General features: G+C 44.0%; 2 protein-coding genes across 5 annotated transcripts; one reads left to right on the top strand and one right to left on the bottom strand.

Moving 5' to 3' along the window:
- Window positions 1–916: 916 nt before the first annotated feature.
- On the bottom strand, window positions 917–14,760 carry SUGP2 (SURP and G-patch domain containing 2). 4 transcript variants are annotated; one of them, XM_065748719.1, is made up of 10 exons: window positions 14,626–14,760; window positions 12,264–13,820; window positions 11,697–11,814; window positions 10,643–11,145; window positions 10,372–10,483; window positions 9,109–9,617; window positions 8,124–8,188; window positions 7,512–7,648; window positions 4,891–5,011; window positions 917–3,986 (listed from the first exon to the last, which is right to left on the bottom strand). In XM_065748719.1, exons 1-9 carry the CDS (start codon window positions 14,738–14,740, stop codon window positions 4,891–4,893), a joined length of 3,237 nt encoding a protein of 1,078 aa, XP_065604791.1. In that variant the 5' UTR covers window positions 14,741–14,760; the 3' UTR covers window positions 917–3,986. The 4 variants fall into 4 exon arrangements, with proteins under 4 accessions (XP_065604791.1, XP_065604793.1, XP_065604792.1 ...); XM_065748721.1 differs by having other exon boundaries at window positions 917–1,900; XM_065748720.1 differs by having other exon boundaries at window positions 3,929–4,713.
- Window positions 14,761–15,582: 822 nt separating this feature from the next.
- ARMC6 (armadillo repeat containing 6) lies at window positions 15,583–19,605 on the top strand. Its single transcript, XM_065748734.1, has 7 exons — window positions 15,583–15,711; window positions 16,050–16,132; window positions 16,382–16,952; window positions 17,210–17,355; window positions 17,915–18,046; window positions 18,633–18,770; window positions 19,062–19,605. The coding sequence occupies exons 1-7, from the start codon at window positions 15,591–15,593 to the stop codon at window positions 19,272–19,274; spliced, it is 1,404 nt and encodes a 467-aa protein (XP_065604806.1). The 5' UTR covers window positions 15,583–15,590; the 3' UTR covers window positions 19,275–19,605.
- Window positions 19,606–20,028: the final 423 nt, after the last annotated feature.

Below are 20,028 nucleotides of genomic sequence, written 5' to 3'. Positions count from 1 at the left end.
GTCCTCTCCCCACGTCCACGCTGTGTGACCTCAGTGGTCCTCTCTCCTCTTGGATGGTTTTTCACACTTCTGGTTTCCTATCCACCAACAGCTCGCTGCTGTGTCATTGCCCAACGAAACCCAACTTGCCCTTCAGAGCACAGCCTTGCCTCGGAGGTAATTTTCAAGGAAACGAGCAATTAAGGCACAAAAAGCTCAGAGAACACACTGTGTGCCCGCGCTTTCTTGAACAGCAGTAACTTTATTGCCCACAGACAACGCAAACACTTTCCACGCTTGCTGCGATTCAGCAAGTCACCTACGTGACAAGGTTCACAAAAACTATTTATTCCAGGAGTACCCTATTGTTCTTTGAGCACGTTCTCAGCTCAGGTGGTGGTTATTGCTCAAATCTACAGCCTGGTTGGGACTGGCCACTCGAGTCGTGAGATATGCAGAAAGAAGGATGGTACAGGACTTGGAAGAATTTATTTTTAATTAGAAAATATACCTGCTCATAGCATAGAAAACAATCCAAAGAAATAACATTCGAATTTCTGAATCCAGAGGTTGGTTGTTGGGTTTTTTGTTTGTTTTTTGAGCTTGATACATCGAGATGAACTTTAAAGCAAAACGGAGTATCAATAGAAAATAATGCACTGTACATTGACTTTGAGAAGTAACATCTCAGCACGGATGAAGTGTTCACACTAAGGATGATGTAGTGTTGTCAAAAAAAAAAAACCAAAAAAACAATAAATAGGAAAAACATCACTGATATTACACCAAAGAAAAGCCTCAGAGACAAATAATAATAATAAGAAAATACTAATTATTTAAACATAATTACTCCAAATGGTGTATTATTGGCTACAGTTCTTTTTCTCTGTTAAACACTTCCTCCAGAGTAGAGATCTCCTAATTTCTTGAGTGAGAGCAAACATCCCTTCTTCTATAACCAGACAAGTAATAAGTGTTTATAGGAAAAGGAGGAAAAGGAGGAAAAAGGCAGAGGTGGGACTTGAAAACTCCTAGTAAATCCTGCCATAGCTGTCAGTGTAAAAGCCAGGGACAGGAGACCCAGCCCATATCCTCAGCAAATAACTACTTTCACTGCACCTCTCAATAGAATGAGGCTGAGCAATTGTTGAGTTTCAGTTTGCCAATTTTTTTCTCCTCATATCCCATCTAAAAAAGGAATTCAAATTTAAAGGCAACAATAAACCACACACACAGATGAAGAAAGAAAGTGTTGCTGTCTTAAAGTCAGTGCGTGAAGAAAATTGGAAACAACTGTGGATAAAGGGTAAAACTGGGATTCTAACTGGAGCATAATGGTTCTGGCATCTGTGTGGAGAGTAACACTGCTGTAAATGGGTTTAACACACTGGAAGCCACATGAAGAAGTAGCCAAGAAATGATTTAGTGGCTGTTCTCAACAGAAGCTTTTAGCAGCACAGAAGCAGAGGGACCTTCCTTCCCTCACTCACTAAAATCCTGCTTTACATTAATATAACACTGCATTATCTCAATTCCACTTGCTAGTGCCAAAAATGAGTGCATATCTTTTACAGATGGCCAAACTCACAAGCAAAACATTTAAACTATATAGTGTTTAGTTCTACATTTATCGCAGATATTAAAAGAGCAACAATGCTAACAGTTTTACTTACACTGAAAGGAAACGTCCGTTACCCAATAACATAAGCATCTAGTGTTACTAGCTAAACACTACTGCCAATTTGCATGGAACAGAAACTAGCAATTTGCTCTGCATGATTAATGGCAAAATAAAACAGGAAAAAATAAAAAATAAAAATAAAATAAAATAAAAAAAACAACCAAAAGACAGTAGACACACCACTGAAGTTAGTTAAAATGTTCACTGAAGCTTGCAGTCTTCATGGAAGAGAGCCTGGAACTAAAATAACAGAAAAGAAGCTAGTAAACTTTCAACAAGGCAATGTATCTGCATAACAAATGTTTCATACGTACATATTTAAATTTTCAAATCAGAGCTGCCTGCAAAAGCAGGTCAAAATAAAAGGAAATTCCTTTTGCAAAAGGAGAGTAAGGTCATCTCTTGGTAACACAAGATAAAAGTGGCAAATAGTAACTCACGTGAGAGCAACACTGGAATCTCAGCACCAATACTGCTCTGTCGATGTCTTGTCCAAAAGTAAAATTTGGCACAAGAAAGATAGACCATACAATGACTACAGCCATCCAGAGTAGCAGATTTAAGATTTTCCCAATGTTCACTTTTAGTTTCAAGACAGCATTACACTCTAAATTGAACTGCAATCAGAAAGGAAAGTACCGTTTTCCAATCTGGATACCAAGAGTTTTCCCAGATTGGGCAAGTAGGTGTTTAGCAAAGGCACCCCAAGTGGTACTATGCCCAACAAACTCAGGTTAAATCAGAGCAGTGCAGAATACTGACATAGCTGAGACTGGATTTCAATCCAGAGTGAAACTACAGTGCCTTGTGCCTTTCTGCAAGTAGTGCAACGTATATTCAAGAACGCTACCAAAATGTAAACGTTAAAGAAGAGGTTAACTGGAAGTTTGTAAGGAAACAAAAACTGTGAACAGCAGAACTGGCAGCTTTATCAACAGAACTAAAAGAAAAACTAATCCCTTCTGAGAAATAATTCAGAAGCCAACAGTATTAGTTCCAGACTGTCACTGTAAAACAGAGATTGATAACTCTCCTTTTTGATTGTCTCAAGTTGTACATTACATAACTGCTAACCAGGCACGGATGAGAGGCAGTGAGGAATACACCCAACTGGAAGGTAACGGGTACTGCCAAATACCATAACTGATGGCCTTTAAAGTAGGTTCAAAACATTTATGGATTTAAAGCATCTCCAAAAGTAAAGCCTACAGGAAATCTTCAGGCCATCAAATGTCTTCAATCAAATGTGATAACCACATAAACTTATTTGTATGGTCTTCGTGCTTCAGCTCCTTGTTAATATAAAGGTGAAGACGTGATGTTCATGGAAAAACAGAACTAGCAGCGTGGCATTTTTCTATACCTGCCATTATGGTTTTAGTGATCAGTGTGCCTCAAAGCAACTAAAACAGATCAGAGAATTACACCACAACGTGACACCGTTTCCTGTAGTTTCACAAACCCATCCCTAAAGAAAAAAAACTTGTATTCATCATGGTTGTTACAGGCCAGAAAAAGCTTGTTGCTATAGAATGAAAACAAATACACTCCCTTTCAACCAGCAGGGTTTTTAATGGAGAGAATATAACGTTCTTTAAACAGCACGCACAGGCAAATTTGTAACTAGAAAGCACATTTTGTTGTGTATTTGTCAGTCAGGAGCTTGAGATGCTGCCACACTACGGTGGAGTGCACAAGCTCTTTGCTCCGTAAAGAAGCACGATGCAGGATGAAAACATCAGCAAGACAGCACTCACTGCTAGTAAGCAAAACATGCATCAGCTCAAGATAAACTCTTTAAAGAGAACTCCAGTGAAGGAGGTATTGGTACTGTAACATTCAAGTGAAGACTTGTAACTAATTTTAGGAAGGTCAAGATGGAGAAGTATGCTAAAAAAGTGCATTGCATTCTGCCACTCTCAGTAATCCAGTCACAGAGCTCTTGTTGATGTCTGAAAAAGATGAATGATCAGACTTAAAACGTTTATTTGTGGTATCACTGCTAAATCTTTCATGTCTTCAGAGCTGCTTCACCAAGAAGTTAGGAACTGCTTTTTGTTGAAACAGTAGATTAATCCAGTCTTCTCTCTCAGTAAACTCTGAAATAGTCCCTTGGAATTACAAGCTTTTTGTCTTATCTCATGGGACTTCTCAATGAAAACTTCTGCAAAGCCAATATTTAATAGAAACAGAAATTACTCTCTAAACTGATGGCCTTACAAAACGGATGATCCACTTCCAAGTGACTTTTTGATTATTTGATTTCCAGGTATCTTCAATATTTTCTGCAAACACACGAATCACACCTCGTTGTGGCTTAAACTTCCTTGAGAAGGAAAGACAGTATTCAAGAATTTGTCGAACAAGAGCTGCAAACTTGTGTAAAATCAAAAAGTACGTATAAAATATGCACTGCTTGCTTGCTACAATGGAAAACCTCAGCAGCCAATATTTGCAAGGAAGATTTTAGCGTTCTCAGACTCAGATGAACTCATTCATCCTACACTTCAAGTATAGAATCCTATATAAAATGAGCAGGTGGGTAGAGATTCTTCTTGAAACTGGTGTGTGGAGGAAAGGAAACTGCTTTATGCAGACTCAAAAAGCAGATGAGAAGATCAGCCCATCAACAAAATGCAGTGAAGTATAAACTGAACTGCCTTGTAAGAAGTTTAAAACTTGAGAAGGTTCTTGGCTTCCAAAAGGAACAGAGCCAAAGCAGGCTAGTCACAATGGTAATGTTGCTTTTTCTGTTGGTGGTAAGCAGCCTCATTGCAAAACAGGCAAACTTGGCCTAAGACAGAGGTAAACTGGCACTTCCGAGAACAAAACCAGTTTTGCTTCTCCCTCAGAAGATGACATCCAAGTTGTTAGCTTGCACAGTTAAATACAAGACTAACTTTAATCTTGGAAAATATAAATAAATAATATGTAAGTGTTCAAATCCACTACTATAGAACAAAGTGCTCTTCATACTGGCACGCACTGCCGAAGACTTTCACACAACAGCCTCTGCATATCCGTGCTCTACGAGTGAGTCTCTTATGTCACACCTGGAAAGTAAGACTTGGGGTAATTCAGCAGTTCAAGGTAGGTCTGGGTTTTCATGAAATGTTAAGAAGCCAGATATACTCATGGAAACAATATTTTCTTGGTAAAAGAAGACTTTAAAAACCTGGTATTTTTATGTTTGCAGGAATTCACAAACCAGACTTGTCCATTGCACATACCTATTTACTTGCTCTTTTCTGCCTGTACATTTGTATCATTCTTTGACGGAAAACATCAAATGCATCTTCTTTATTTTCTTCCCCTGCAACACCCAAGCCCTCCCCTGCAGAGGTAGCACCCCTAGGGAGTAAAATGAATAGTTAGAACAAACTGTTCCTGTTACATTTGACAATGTGCAGAAGAGATCTAAACAATACCTTCCAACAGACACAACTGAAGGGAAAAGTAACTCTGCTTCACTTAGGGAAGACATGGAGCAGAGACTTGGGACCTGACATCAACTATAAAACAGTTCCCACCTCCCATTCCACATGCAGACACCCACTAGAAGAAAACACTCCTTCGATAATGAGGGAATGGTGAAGACAGAGTTATCTAACAGATCAAATTCTTACATGAACTTTTACATTAACCACTTCATTCGGAGTAGATAAGATCATCTGTTGAAAGGATGGCAAAAACTGCCGTGCTTCTTACATTTCAAAAGTGACAGAAGTCAGAGACTTCGAGGAGTAAGTAGGAAACATCACATAACTGGATGAAAGATGAATATTTTTTACCAAGGGAACATAATGGCGCTTGCTGAAGATTTCTAGTACCCCAAGCAAGCTAAAGTCTTGCATGACAGACATCATAGACAAAACCCAGAGCTCCTGACCCTTCAGGGAATAAAAGTAAAAAGAGTTAACCTCTCTCTGTTCACCCAAACATGCCAACAGAAGCAGACAGGCCTCAACGCTACCAAACAACTTTCTATCCTGGAAGTGGACGACCCACAAGAATGTGGAGATACAAACAGTTAGCAAAACCAAAAACATCTTTCTCCATGTTTGTGCACAGAACATAGACATTACAAAGCTAAGATTAATGAGAATTCTGCCACAGGAGCGATCCTCTGTGCCAGTGTTGTCCTCCATCATTTCCTTGAGGGGTCACCACTCAATTCATACACCTTTTACAGTAATAAAAACAGGAGTTGCCCTAGCAGCCTTTCAAAGAAAAGCCTTAAGCTTCTCCAATAAAAAGGAGCCTCAAGTTCCACCGTGAGACAACTGATGTAACTGATTACTTTTAGATACAGAAATGTTATGCAGTGTTTGAGATAAGCACTGCACTAGAATTGGAGCGTGTACCATTACTAATCCATCACCTTTTGCTACATGAAGATGCGACAGCATGCAGACTTCTAAACAAGTCGTCAGCAGAAGAGTCGGTAGCTTTAAAAGGTGAGGCAAGAGTGGAGGCTACAGGTTAACTACATGGAGCAAAAAACCAAGCACCCTGCACTGTAACAAAGCAACAAGAAAGTAAAACGTTAAGTTGCACTGGTTTCATTCTGAGATCAACTTAGAAGTAGTTTCCAAAGAATGACTTTGGAAAGTAAAGAGAGGTGGACACTGCAAACATATGGACTTACCTCTACTTTACAGTAAAGATCATTACAGTAAAGATCACCAAGTTTTTGGGAGAAAAACAAACCTTTGCTACTCTGCATGTCTTTACAAGAGTGATGAAGCAACGGACTCAAACTGGAAAAACAGTACTTTCACAAAATAAACGTGGTTCTTACAGATGGACAGAAACTTTTAGAACATGGGGGGCTAGCTGTCAGACCAAATACAATTAAATAACTTATCATTAGCTGTGCAGCAAGACTTGTGCCAGGAGTAATAGAAATGAGAATGTTACTGATATATTTGGTTGCAACTAAATTTGAGGTTAAGAATCCAGGGCTCTGACACTTGTGAGCATGAGACAGCTGGAGGAGAGCTAAGCTGCTTTCTCACTGCCCACTCACTGCAGATGAAAGATCAGCAAAAAAAAATAAAGTAATGGCCACTGAACCACAGGGAACCGTAACGGAAAGAGAAAGCCACTGGAAATATGTCACTAAAATGACCAGAACTGTCAAAGCATGAAAGAGAATGTTAACCCACAAATTACACATATTGACATATGGGTTCAGACACAAATAAATTGATTCTGCCTCTTTAGTCACTCAGGGAGCTGAGATCCATTCTTCAGCAGTAGACACAGGATACAGCAACTTTAAAAGACAAAGTGAAGATTCAGAAACAGAAGTATATTTAAAGGACAAAGCACACTTACCTTCTGGCAGATGCACTTACCTCTTTCAGCATGCAGTGGAATTAATCATATATTTACAGTGAAAATAATTTTGTTGCCTAAACCTATGGAGTACTGTGTATGATATTCCCAGAGTCTGTATCTTACATACCTAGCATGCTGGCAAGGAGATCCCCAAGACAGCAGGTATTAAAAAAAACCAACTAAATACATCAAACCAAAACATCTCCTGAATAATAGGGGCACCCATATATCTTTAGAAAGCGTCCACACAGTGCAGCATTCACGCTGCAACTTCAGTGATGTCAAAGTGCACGGAACAGCCAACTTCCAGACCACACTGTGCTCAGCATGGCCAGAAAAACGCGTGAAGTCTCCACGCTCTACTTTGCTGAGGCCAAGGACCACATCAAGAAGGAAACAAAACATGGAACTGGCCACATCAAGGAGGGTTAAGATAGAAATAGTTACTACTAGGATCCCAGCCTGTTCCACAGCTGTCAGATTTCTGCAGTTTGTTCCCATTACATACACTTTTACAGGCTCTCTGATTCCTTTTCCTCGTGTACCCAGGCCATGTCCTTCTTGCCAGCCCATCTTCTGAAGCATCTGGAAGCCTACATTTCTGTTTGTCAGTTTCTTGTGTGAAAAATCTAAATCTTTTGGTTTCTGTGGAGAGGAAAAAAAGCAGAAAAACAAAGATACTTCCTGAATACTTCACACAGAAAAAGCCTATCTAAGAGCAGGGACGTGTCTTGCTAGTTTACAAAAAATAAATTAGCAAAGATATTTCAGGTTCTGAAACTGTTTCACTACATTAAGCTAAATTACACTTTCGTATTTTAAAAGGTAGTTAAAGTTTTTTTAGCAGTAACGTTTTTTAGCAGCCAATGAAGAACAATCTGATTACTGAATCCCTACCACTGCAACAAACAAGAAGCTGCTGCTATTTCTCAGTTCTGAAAAATAATACTTTCCAGACAGCAATACTCTCATTTTGTTAATTTTTTTCATAGAGGATTAACACACAGCTGTTCAACAGTCCCTTAATCATAGCATGTTTAGTTTTCAGAGGCTGTCTGCTGTAGACACAGCTGATTTTCAGATTCCCACAATGAAATGGCAAACCAGAAGAGTTCTTTACCTTCTTCTTCTTTGTAACAGGGCAGCCACGAGGTCTGTCATAAGCAATTCTGACAGGTTCATGAACTGCAAGTCAAATCAAAGACAAGAATCAGCTGCAAAGAAAAACTCATTTTAATACTCGTGTATTAAAACGTCTGAGTACTCATGTACTCAAAAAGTACACGATCAAGGAGACTAACTCAGTATCTTGGCTTAGTACCAGAATCATCAAGAAGTATCAGAATGAAATCAAACCAAACAGTAAGACAGTTCACACACAGCTCACCTCAGTTTCCAAAAAAAAAAAAGAGAATTAAGTGCACTCATGTATTTAGTTCTGGAAATATCTTGCCAGCAACAATACATTGATGAATATATTAAGGACTTCAGATCTTTCACTTCTGAATTTAAATGAGGTTATTTTATATCATTTTCATATCACAAATGACAACCTTCACCAATAAAAAATTGTTACACAGAGAAAAGACATTTGTTAAAGTAGCTGTAAGCATGTATGATCAGTTCTAAGCTACTTATCTCTCAATTCTCAGAACATCATGACCCCCCCCTCTGCCACTGTGGCTGTAGTGACAGAATTTGACAGGCCAATCCAAAGTCTAAATATACGTAGAGCAGTCAGACATTCAAAGTGTGCTCAGTGCTGAATTTCAGTCTGTCAAACCCGTCACACACTGATGAACTGAAACCTGCAAAAGCTGTGACCTTGTATTTTCCTCAAGCTGCAGAAAGCAGGTGGTGTTCACATATACTCGAGAATACCCGAGGAACAACGTTTGATGCAGGTAACCTCAGTCTAGAAGCAAACTCTGCTACTGTGCCATAACACAAAAACTGTTGCACCATTTACTCTGTTTTGCCTTTGTCATCTCAAGTGAAATCTTTTCCTATTAAGGAAATGCTTTCGATGACCATCAGTCATGAAGTACATACAAAACACAAATTCTGTGCCGATACATTCAAAATATCTTCCAAGTAACACTCACCTTTTGGTTCTTCTATGAGGCATATCCTTTTAGATGCAGGAATCATACCAACTTTCAGAGACTTGCTGCTGATTCGCTTGCGGGGAAACAGGGTTCCAGGAGCAGGAGCTGATGCCTGTGTTGACAGATTTGGTACAGCACCATCAGATGATGCAGCCAGCTGCGTTTCACCTGTTGAAATTTCCTCTCCTGTTTTGGAAATGATCTCTTCAGCAAGGTTTTCCACACTTCTACCTGCTGAGACATCATCATCTCCCTCCTCAGCTTGCTCCATTTCTTCCAAAGGTCGGGAAATATCCTCCTCAAACTCAGTTTCCTCCTCGTTGTCTTCCTCCTCTTCTTCCTCCTCTTCCTCCTCCTCTGAAATATCCAGATTTCTCTCTTCAGGTTTAGCATCTTCCCCAGCATCAGTTGCTTCTTTCACATCACTGAAGTTAATTGATGGACATAACTCATAGACCTTCATTCGGTAAAACTTGAAAGCAGAACTGTTCCGATCCTGCAGAAACCTGGACAAAAATCGCAGTGAAAATATTATCACGAACATTTCTTTATCTGGAAGCAAGATGCTTCAAATAAATCTCTTATTAACTTTTTGAATGCCATTCCAGGTATGTTTTTGAAGTTGTTTTTGTGCAAAGTACAGCAATCATTCTCCTCAATTCTTAAGGAGTGCAGCTCCTAAACTGCTTTGTAAAGAATTCAGTGCAATGATCTTCATTATACAGATGGACAAACTGAGACACAAAGCTGTCTTCAGATCACACAGAAGGGAAGCAGCAAACCAGCTCCTCCAAGTTCCAGTCATGTGGTGCATAGAGAAATAGGTTCACTGATCTTGAGGGAGACAGAAGAGATCACAGAGCTCCACTGTTGCTGGCAAAGTGATCTAACTAAAAGTGAAACACGTCTACTAATGTACACTAGAGCACTCAAGCTGCTCGTGAGCAAAGCCTCATTTAAAAGAAAAAAAAAATTAAATACTTTGGCAGAACACTATTTCAAGATGCAAGATTACTTAGGATATTAAAAAATACATATTTCAGTACACGTGCCTATTTTGGAATATTTTTCTTAGTTATTTCAGATAGCACCTGTATTAATGGTGCATAAACAGGACAAGAGTATTGCACAAAATCCCCCATCCCTTAACACAAGGGACGAAAGCGAGCACCTCAAAAAGCAACAAAAGGAAATCTCACTTGCAAAATTGCTCAGATGGCCTTTGATTTTTCTTTTTGGCCAACAGATGCAGTTACTCACCAGAGGTCTGGGTTATCCGCACTGTTGTCTATGCTGAACTGCTCGATTTCTGGTCCTACCTGAGCCACAAACTTGGCAAGCTTCTCAGCTGTTTCCATCGTTTTAGCATCCACTGCAGGAAACAGAACGCTCATTATCTACAGCTTCACACACAGTCTACATCCCTGGAGGGTCAGTACGGTTCAGAACCGTCTACCTTAGCAGCACATTCTATGAAATTCTTTTCCCACATTATTTACTACTTAAAATCTCATCTTGAACTGTCACTTACCATCAGGAAACTGACAGGGCAACGACGGGAAAAGATCCGGCGGTACCAGTAAATCCTCCACATCTATCCTTCCTTCTGATGGCAGAGGGAGCACTGAACTGGTGCCACATGGTGAGGACGAGGCTGCATCCAGGGAAGTCCTCTCAGTGTTGGTTTCTGCTGCAGAAGGCTCTGACTGGACTGAACCTTGAAGGTGCTTGTCTTGGTGTTTCAGCACTGTACCAGCTGAAAGCAAAGTCTGCGTCCCTACGGTCGCTCTCCTCACCTTCCTTCCTCGAATTCCACGTTGTGCAGCAATTCCAGTCCTTCTCCTTTTGAAAAGCCTTCTCTTAATACTGGCGACTTTCCTGGCGTACAACATGGCCCTGACTGATTCTGTTGCAGATTCTTCCAGTGTTCTGCCCTCACCACCTGCTTCCTTTCCTGATGATGTCTGTCTCTGCATCTCTGACAACTTCAGTCTGTAATATTTGTATTCTAGACTATCTTCATCAGACAAGAACCTAAATAAAATCATATACACAAAACAAAAGCCTAAGCCAAAAGCACAAGTCAGCTCAAATTCTCAGATCAGAAACTGAGTAGCAATTGATCTTTTTTTTCCAAGGTTATATTGGAACCACTGAGGTAACTCCATTTCTGAAGCAGCACATAAAGATAAAACAGGCCAAGCAATTAAATGATGGAGGGCTTTGACATAAATCATTTGGCTAGTAATTCATCAGCTATGCTGCAATCCACGTGACTTTATATTAAATAAATGCAGTTAATATTTTCACCTTGTACACATAAATTGATTTGAATATCTCGTATTCGGATTAGTATAGTCATTACTGTCAGATCAAAACTAAGACAGAAGCAAGAGGGCCATTTCAGGGGATATCAGGGAGCACAAGTGGCTGCAGAAACATCTTCACACAGCCCAGCTACATACACTACAGGCTTTGATCTTACATCCATCTAACAAAACATGGAATTTAATGAAATATATTCCAAATACCTTCAGTGGAGCAGAGCAAGGCAGTATTAGGGCACACTGTTCAAACACACCTACCAATATTCAGGACAGCTCTTTTGAGCATTTCTCTCTTTGGCAGACAAGGTTCCTGAAACAATGCTATTCACAAGCTGTTCAATTGTTTCTACAATGCTCCGATCAGCTCGCTGTGGGACTGCAGGAAGAAATAAAATGCATTCGTATCAGCAACTTTAAAGACATATGTCTGCAGCTGATAAAACCGTAACGGTAACACCTCTGACTTCTCTTCTATGCAAATGCTTATTCTGTAACACAGCCAGGAACAGATGCAGTCCCAGCCTCTCCATCCCCAGGGTGACAAGTTGGTGGGAAGGGCAGCTGAGGCCGTGAAGAGCTCACGTGAAAACCCTAAATGTGAAGTGTGGGAGAGGGGAGGAAGGAGGCGTGCTTCCACCCGCACAAGCTGGCACAGAGCAGAAAGCAACAGCTACAACAGAGAGCAAAGCCTGCCTCAGCACTGCCAGTGATGTACACAGAATTTCCACAGCCTGGAACTCGTGAACTGGTAAAGCTGTAGCAACAAAACATTACTGACAAATACAGAAACTGCATACTGCAAAGAATCTTACAGCATTCACTCACTTTTAGCTTTTGTGTCAGGAGAGGGTTTTTTAAGCGGTTCTGTGGACTCTGCTTCGTTTTTTTTCATCTGAATTGGATATCCACTTTTCTCCAGCCAAGCCTTTAAGTTCTCAATGTACTCTCTTCCAAACAACGTCGAGTCATCAAAGTTTGGGAACAGCGTTGGCGCTGGAGCCATCTCCTGGAGCCCTACAGCTTCAAGTATTTTCTCTTGCCTGAAAACAGATGCTAATGCAAAGGTCTGACCCAGAAGTGCTAAAGACTTACGACAAAGAGAAACAGTGGTCTCAAAAGCACTCGCCATTTCTCTGGGGTTACCAAACCCACTTGTCTTAATGCTTAATTCATAAGCATTGCAGGCCATGAGCAGAGGCGTAACACCTTTTAGCAGGCGGTCTTGTAGCCTCATTATATATTTATCAAAAGGTTTTATTATCTCAAAGAAGCAGTTCTTTGTTTTCACAGCACCCTTGTCCAACAGCATATTTAAAAACTCATTGTCCACCTTGGGAGTTTTCAAAGCAGCATGTTGTAAACTCTTGATAGTAAAGAAACAGTAATCTCTGTGTTCTGGCTTTAAGGAGCATTTGAATGAAGCAAGCATTTTCGCACAGGTTTCTGTCTCCAGCTCAAAGAGAGCTCCAAAGAGTCGGGAAAATTCCGCATCATTTTTTATGGTGTGAAATCCAGCCCATTTTATGATTTGTATTCCAAACGTTGAAAAAATGTCAGACTTGTCCACAAGGTCAAAATTGAGATTTCTGAAAACATGTGCAGGCTTTGGGAGCCTGAGAACAGGTCTTGGGGCTGCTATAGCTGGCCTCTGATTAGGTCGTGGAGGCAGCTTCTGATTAGGGTGCTGGATGGCCACCGGCCTCTGGTTAGGTGGCTCTGCAGCTTCTGTCAGTTGATCAGGTTGCACAGCTGGCTTCTGATCAGGGTCTGGCTGCAGCTTTTTAGTGTTCCATTTCTTTAGGGGAGATTTGATGTCTCCTTTGAAGAGTTTAACTTTAGCAGCACCCCTTGTAATACGCTTTCCTTGCAGGGCTCTTCCCCTACCAACGCTGCCCCTCCGTACTGGGGGTCGGAACTCACTGTCAGGTTGAATTCCAAAGTCTACATCATACTCCTGATTCTCCACATTGCCATATTCATCTTCCATGAGTCCTGGTGATCTAAAATCACCTAAAATATCTGAAGAACTAAAGTCAGTTTCGTGTGGGCCAGTAGCTTCCCAGGAGTCAGGATGCCCATAGTCCTGATCATGAGAAGCCATGCCCACGTACTCCCGGTCCCGAGGCAGCAGGTGTCCATAATCCCAGCCACGAGAAGCTGGCCGCCCGTACTCCCGGTCATGAGATGCTGGGTGGCCAAACTGTTTGTGGTAGTAGTTAGATTTCCTTATGAGAGGGCTTGCAGATCTGTAAGAAGGTCCCGGGTACTCATCTCTAGGGTTCTCAGTCCAGTCATCGTGTGAATGATGCTGGGCATCATCGTATCTTCCATCGTCGTGAAAACTGCTTTCGTATCTGGGTCTTGGGACTGGCCTTGAATGAGCTGCAATGACAAAAACGTAAACGCACAGATTCACCACATGTGTACTCAAGGGTACGTCAAACAGTTTCTAACAGCAAGAAGCACTGAACTGAAAAAGCCTACGTACACGTTACAAAGCAATTTATTAAATCTGAAACACAAGTTGTGCCATAAAGCTTCTTCTTGCTCTCTCCTTTCTGCCTAGGGAGATTTCAGTGCCACGTACACAACGCTTCCACAGAGATTCCTCTGATGTGAAAATAATAGAAGCGTGCACATTTTGTCTTCACACCCAAAGTCAGAATGCCACAGCTGAAACACACACAGTCACCCAGGGGAACAGTGAAGTCAGAAACACAGAGCTCCCTGTGCAGAATCCAGGAATCCCCATCCTAGCACTGAAGTTCAGAAGGCGAAAGGTACTCGTGGCAACTAAGAACTTAATTATTATTATTATTTCTTTAAGATACGACGACTTGAAGCAGAAGAGAGCTCATTTCAAAGCACCCTGCCGCCCGCAAATGGAACCCACGCCATTTTTCTAGACCTTTTCAACGAGAACTTCAGAAGACAGAAGCGTTCTGCACCCACTCAGCACTGCTTTCAGCCTTCCTCCTGAGAACCACACGAAATACAGAGACCCCCAACGCCGCAAACCCACCGCTCCCCGGCGGTCCTGAAATCGGACCCGCTCGCCATCCCTTTGTCTGTAATTCGGCTCTTGCCCGGAATTTGCACTCCACGTTAAAACAGCGGAGCCGCACAGCGGGCAGGGATGCGCAGCAGCGGCGGCTCCGGCTCCGCGCACACCGCCCGCTCTCGTTACCTTTGAAGCGGTGCATCGTCTCCTGCAGAGCGTCGCCCCGCTCCGCGCGGTACCGCTTCACTTTGTCCTGCACCGCAGCATCGAACGTCTCCCGCGTGATCCGCCGCGAGGCCATCTTCCCTGCGGCGGAACAGCACAAAGCCGCGCTCACCCGCCGCCCTCCGCCGGGAGCGGCCCGGCCCGAGGGGATCACCGGCACCTCCCGAGCTCCGACCCCTCAGCGGGCGGCCCCGCGCCCCGCCGCCGCCGACGGACGTCGGGGGAGGGGGAGCCGGCCCGCCCCGCCCCGCCCTCACCGAGGCGGCGCCCCGCCGCGCTGCCGCAGCCGCCCCGCCGCACGGGGATCTCCCAGCAGCCCCCGCGGCTCTCGCCGCCCGCCCGCCCTCCTCGCGCATGCGCAGCGCGGCTCAGGGACCGGCGCGGGGCTGACGGTGAAGGTCCGGACCGGGGCGGGCGGCGCGGGAGGGGACGAGGAGCAAAGGAGCGGACCCGCGGCCTCCTGCGGGGTTGTTAGTTCCCCCTTAGTGCGCCTGCGCGGAGCGCTCGACCGCGATGCACGAGCGGGGCGGGAGCGTGCGCACTCGGAGCACGTGGGCGCTTTTTGGCTCCGCGTTTCTTCGCCCCGGAGAGGTTGGCGTGACTTTTTTAACGCATGCGCCCTCGGGGGTGGGCGGGGCCTGCGGCGTACGGTGGCCGAGGCGGCTCAGGCTCAGCCCGCGGCCCTTTGTCGGGTGGGGGGAGGCCGGAAGCGCGAGCAGCGTCCCCAGGGGCAGCGGGGGCCGTCCGCCTCCACATCGCAGTGCCGGACCGACGCAATCTCCGTCCGTTTGCTTGTAGCCGTTAAAAAACCCGATCCCACCGGCGATGCGTTTTCGGTGCTGAGTGGTTTCGGTTTCGAGGAAGAGCGGCTCCGCCTCGCGCTCATTGCGGCCTTTGCTCAGCGCAGCGCTGCGGGCGGTGCCGCAATGGGCTCCAAACACATCGCGCAGGAAACTTTCGACGACGCCGTGCAGGAAAACATCGCCGAGTTCGGGATGGACCCGGAGGAGGCGGTGCGGGACGCGGTGCAGCAGTTTGAGTCGCAAGGTACTGTATGCTCACCCGCCCTGCCCAGCAGGACGAGGGCTGCTGCCGTCCTGCACCGAAGCGAATGTGAAATTGGGGAAGGATGCTGCTGGTGGTGACCCGGTTTGGTGGGGGATTGTGGCTGAAAAGCTGCCAAGTGCAGTTTGGTAAATGAAATTGAACGTTTTTTCATTCCCCTATGGGTGTTAAGTTGGGGTGAGTGCTGTTCTGGTGACAAACGTTTCTTTGTGCATGGATCTGTGTGTTACAATCATCTCTGTGTCTTCTGTGGCTGACTTCACCAGTGTCACTTAACATCCCGTAATTAACGTGATTCTTGTTTCTGTTTTTCCTTTTAGGTGTCGATTTAAGCAATATTATCAAAGCTGTGCGGCAGCCGGCCTCTGAAAATGGTCAAAAGCAAAAGCACGAAGTTTTGCTGGTAGGACTACAGCTCTGTGCGGTCTTCTAGCCGTGAGGGTCAGCTGCTTATTGAAGTAACAGACTGAGAATCACAGAACGCACCTTCTCCTTCTGTTTGGAGTTCCTCCAGGGGTTTTGTGCACGAATGCTGCTCTTTGAGACAGCTGTTTCTTAGCTGTGTCTTAATTTAGATATTCACGTTTGCTTCTTTATAATAATGACTGGAATAAACTCCTCTTGAAAAGTAAATCTTGTTTTCTTTTTTCAGACTTTAGATTCCCTTGGGAGATCTGTTGCTGACTCTGATCTCGCTGAGATGGCTGAGCAGCTGGTGGTCTTCACTGATCAGTGCAAAGAACAGCTGGCTTTCCGCTACCTGGCTGGGCAGAATGGTGCCTATCCCGTGGTATTCTCTGCCTGCCAGTTGGCTTCAGGAGACAGGAATTTAATGTTGAAAGCCTTTCATACTCTGTCCGCCATCTTGGATGGGCAGCCAGACTTACTTGACTCCGCTGGCCAGGATCTGCTGCTCCAAACTCTGAAAGAGTATAGAGAGGATGCTGAAATGACACTGGCTGGGATCCGATGCATTCGGCATGCCTGTCTGAAACACGAGCAGAATCGGCAGGACTTTGTGAAGGGGGGGGTTCTGCCCCTCCTGACTGGAGCCATAGTCCTGCATGGAGACAGCGCTGACGTCGTCCGAACGGCCTCATCCGCTCTCAGGATCATGACGTTTGATGATGACATCCGTGTGCCCTTTGGTCACGCTCACGATCATGCCAAGATGATTGTGTTGGAAAACGATGGGTTAAGGGTTCTCATTGAAGCTGCAAAAGGTAAAATTCGCCCTACCACTGTTAAACTGTTACGGCTTGTCTTAAAACTGTGCTTTGTAACTCTCCCTGTCTAGATGCAAAGCAAGCAGAATGTCATCTGTGATAATCTGTTGTAAGATCTAAGTGGGATTAGCTGTTTCCTGGGGTGATGTGTTGCTTTTTGTTTGTTTGTTCTTTAAAAGAAGAAAAGTACAACACCTTGAACCTGCTAGCAAGCCTTCTGGCTCATACTCCTTCCATTCTTGTCTCCTTCACAGCGTTCACAGATAACTGCAGTGTTCTCAGTGAACTGTGTGCCACCCTTTCTCGCCTCTCTGTCAGGAATGAATTCTGTCAAGAAATTGTCGACCTTGGGGGCTTAAATTTTATGGTCTCTCTCCTGGCTGACAGCATTGATCATCCAGTGAGTAGTACAAAGTGTACTTGGGGGACTGAAAATAGTGCAGCAAACTGTGTTTTTGTGTTTTCCCAAATCCTGGCTGTGAGTGGGCCTTAATGCATCATTTTAAGTGCAGTTGGTGCTGTAACCCAACTGTTGATCCCGTTTGCCTCTACTTAAAACTTCATGTGCAGCTTTGTTCTTTGTGTGCTCTGTCACTTAATAGTGGTGTAATTGAGCCCCATACTCATGGTTATTTCTTCTGTCCTCCCCATCCAACAAACAGAGCTCTGCTTGATCTCAGAAAAGCTGAGCTTCTGGTTTTCTACCATTCAGCTAGAAGAGGTTCCAGAGGATTGATTTATTTAAATGTCTTAAGAAACCTCTGCCAGACTAACAAGTTCCTTGTTATTCTGCCTAGCCAGAAAGTGTACCTGACATCCAAGTTGCTGAGAAGAGTATTGTTGTTTGTAACTGGGAATTAAAACTGAGTGGAGTTGGTGGGGAATATTCTGGATGACTGAAAACTCTGTGAAACGTTTCCTGCTGCTTTCTAAGCTGCTCTTTCCCTTGATGAATGCAGGATGTGGTGAAGCAGGTGCTGAGTGCCATCCGAGCGATCGCAGGTAATGACGATGTGAAAGATGCCATCGTTACTGCTGGTGGGACTGACCTTATTGTGCTTGCTATAAGCCATCACCTTGCCAACCCTCAGGTATGCAGCTAACTGCTTGCTGATGGTGTCCCACAGAGGCTGGGAGCAGAGGGCTTTGGGCTGTGTAATGCAGTGGTCCTGTCGTGCTGCAGACAGGAGCGATCCACAGCTTTGCTCTGACGTGTGGTAAACAGCTGATGCTGAGAGCAAATATGCTCTGTGTTTGTATGTTAAATGATTACACTTACTTTCTTAACCTGAGCAATGCACTGAACCTTTAGCAGACGTGTGGCAGTGGGCAAGTGCATGCTTTGGCACATATCTGTGTAAATGTGAAGGTTTACTCAAATCTATGTTATACTTCTTTCTTATCCATGAATCAGACTGGTACTGAAAGTGTTTTATACCTCTGGGGCTGCAGTTCAGCCACTGCTGAAGTTACTTTAAATCTGTTATGAATTACCACATGAAACTTGGTTTACATGTCAGAGAAGCAGGATGTTTCAGGAAGAAACTAAATAGATTGCTATTGTTAATATTATTGTTTATTAAAGAAATCCCCAAACAGGAAAACAGAACTCGGGATGCTTTGAAATGTTCTTCTGTTGTGTTTTCAGCCAGTGAGTCCTTCTTCTTTGTCTTGTAGATCTGTGAGCAAGGCTGTGCAGCACTGTGCATGCTAGCTTTGCGTAAACCTGAGAACTGCAATGTCATCATGGAAGGTGGAGGGGCTCTGGCAGCTCTTCAGGCTATGAAAGCTCACCCCCGAGAAGTGGCTGTACAGGTATTTGCCTCTTGGTTATTCAACCAGGATTGGTGTTGTTTGTGTTCACTGCTTTGTTTATCCTTTACTTGACAAATACCACGAGGTGGATGCTATGACCGTTGTCTGGGTGCTGCTGGAAGGTCAGCAAATTCCTTACAGAAGCGTGTGGTCTTTTATAAACTTCGTTGTAGAACAGCAACCTTGCTTTGTCTATGAGTTTTATTCTTCTAGAAAACAGTTTGTTGCTGTCTGTTGCATCTCACATTTGGTCGCCCAGGTGCTAATCTCTCCCATTTACCTCTTTCTCAGAAACAGGCTTGCATGCTGATCCGCAACCTGGTTTCCCGGAGCCGGGACTATTCTCAGCCCATCTTAGAGATGGGAGCTGAGGACCTAATAACAGAAGCTCGTGCAACACACAAAGACTGTGATGATGTGGCCAAAGCTGCACTGCGAGACCTTGGCTGCAAAGTGGAGCTCAGAGAGCTGTGGACGGGCCAGAAGGGGAGCTTGGCACAGTGAATCATCCATCCCCTGAGCAACGGAGCTTAAAGGCATCTGTGTATGTGAAGTCGAAGGGGGGGAACAAAAGTGGCATGGATTAATTTGCAGTTACAACTGAAGTGGAATATCTGAAGCAAATGCCTGGCTTGTGAGGCTGCAGTGAAGTTTTCTTTTTTGGGGGGGAAGATACAGCTGCAATGGCTTTATGCATTCACAAGCTGCACATCAGCTCTGTATAGTAATCATTCCTTGAATCATCTAATGCCTGAAGATGATCTGCTTTCCCCTCCCTGCATTACGTGTGCTGCTTGTGTACAGGAGGGCTGTTACCATGTGCTCTGTTCTATGCAGGAGGAGCAGAGCTGGAGGTTGGTGTGTACCACGGCAGCTGGCTCTGGTTGGTTTGTCTGCTCTGTGCTGATGGAAGCTAGCAGCCTGCTCTGGTAATGGGATGGATGAGGAGGAATCCCATAATTTGTGAACGTGTTCTGTACCGTTGTGCTGTTCTTCTACTAACTTATTTTATTGCTGGCCATATTCTGTGTTGTGTCTTTGTTTGGGATTTTCAGCCAACCTAACATTTTTTTATAAAATCAGGTGAAGATTCTGAATAGTGTGGCCCAAAACGACATGCTTTAGGACATTGCTGTTTGCTTCCAGGAGGAAAGATCACGTTCTGTTCCAGTGAGATGAGCAAGTCTGGGTCTGGTAGCGAGGATGGTAATTTCAAAGCAAGGACAATCTGGCAGTGGTACCACACAGCAGGGAGCCT

Source organism: Cyrtonyx montezumae, unplaced genomic scaffold, assembly GCF_038088225.1.
Source record: "Cyrtonyx montezumae isolate F1298 unplaced genomic scaffold, pur_monq_1.0 scaffold_51, whole genome shotgun sequence".
Taxonomy (NCBI): Eukaryota; Metazoa; Chordata; class Aves; order Galliformes; family Odontophoridae; genus Cyrtonyx; species Cyrtonyx montezumae.
Note: the sequence above shows the minus strand (reverse complement) of the source record. Positions and strands in the feature narration are given on the sequence as shown.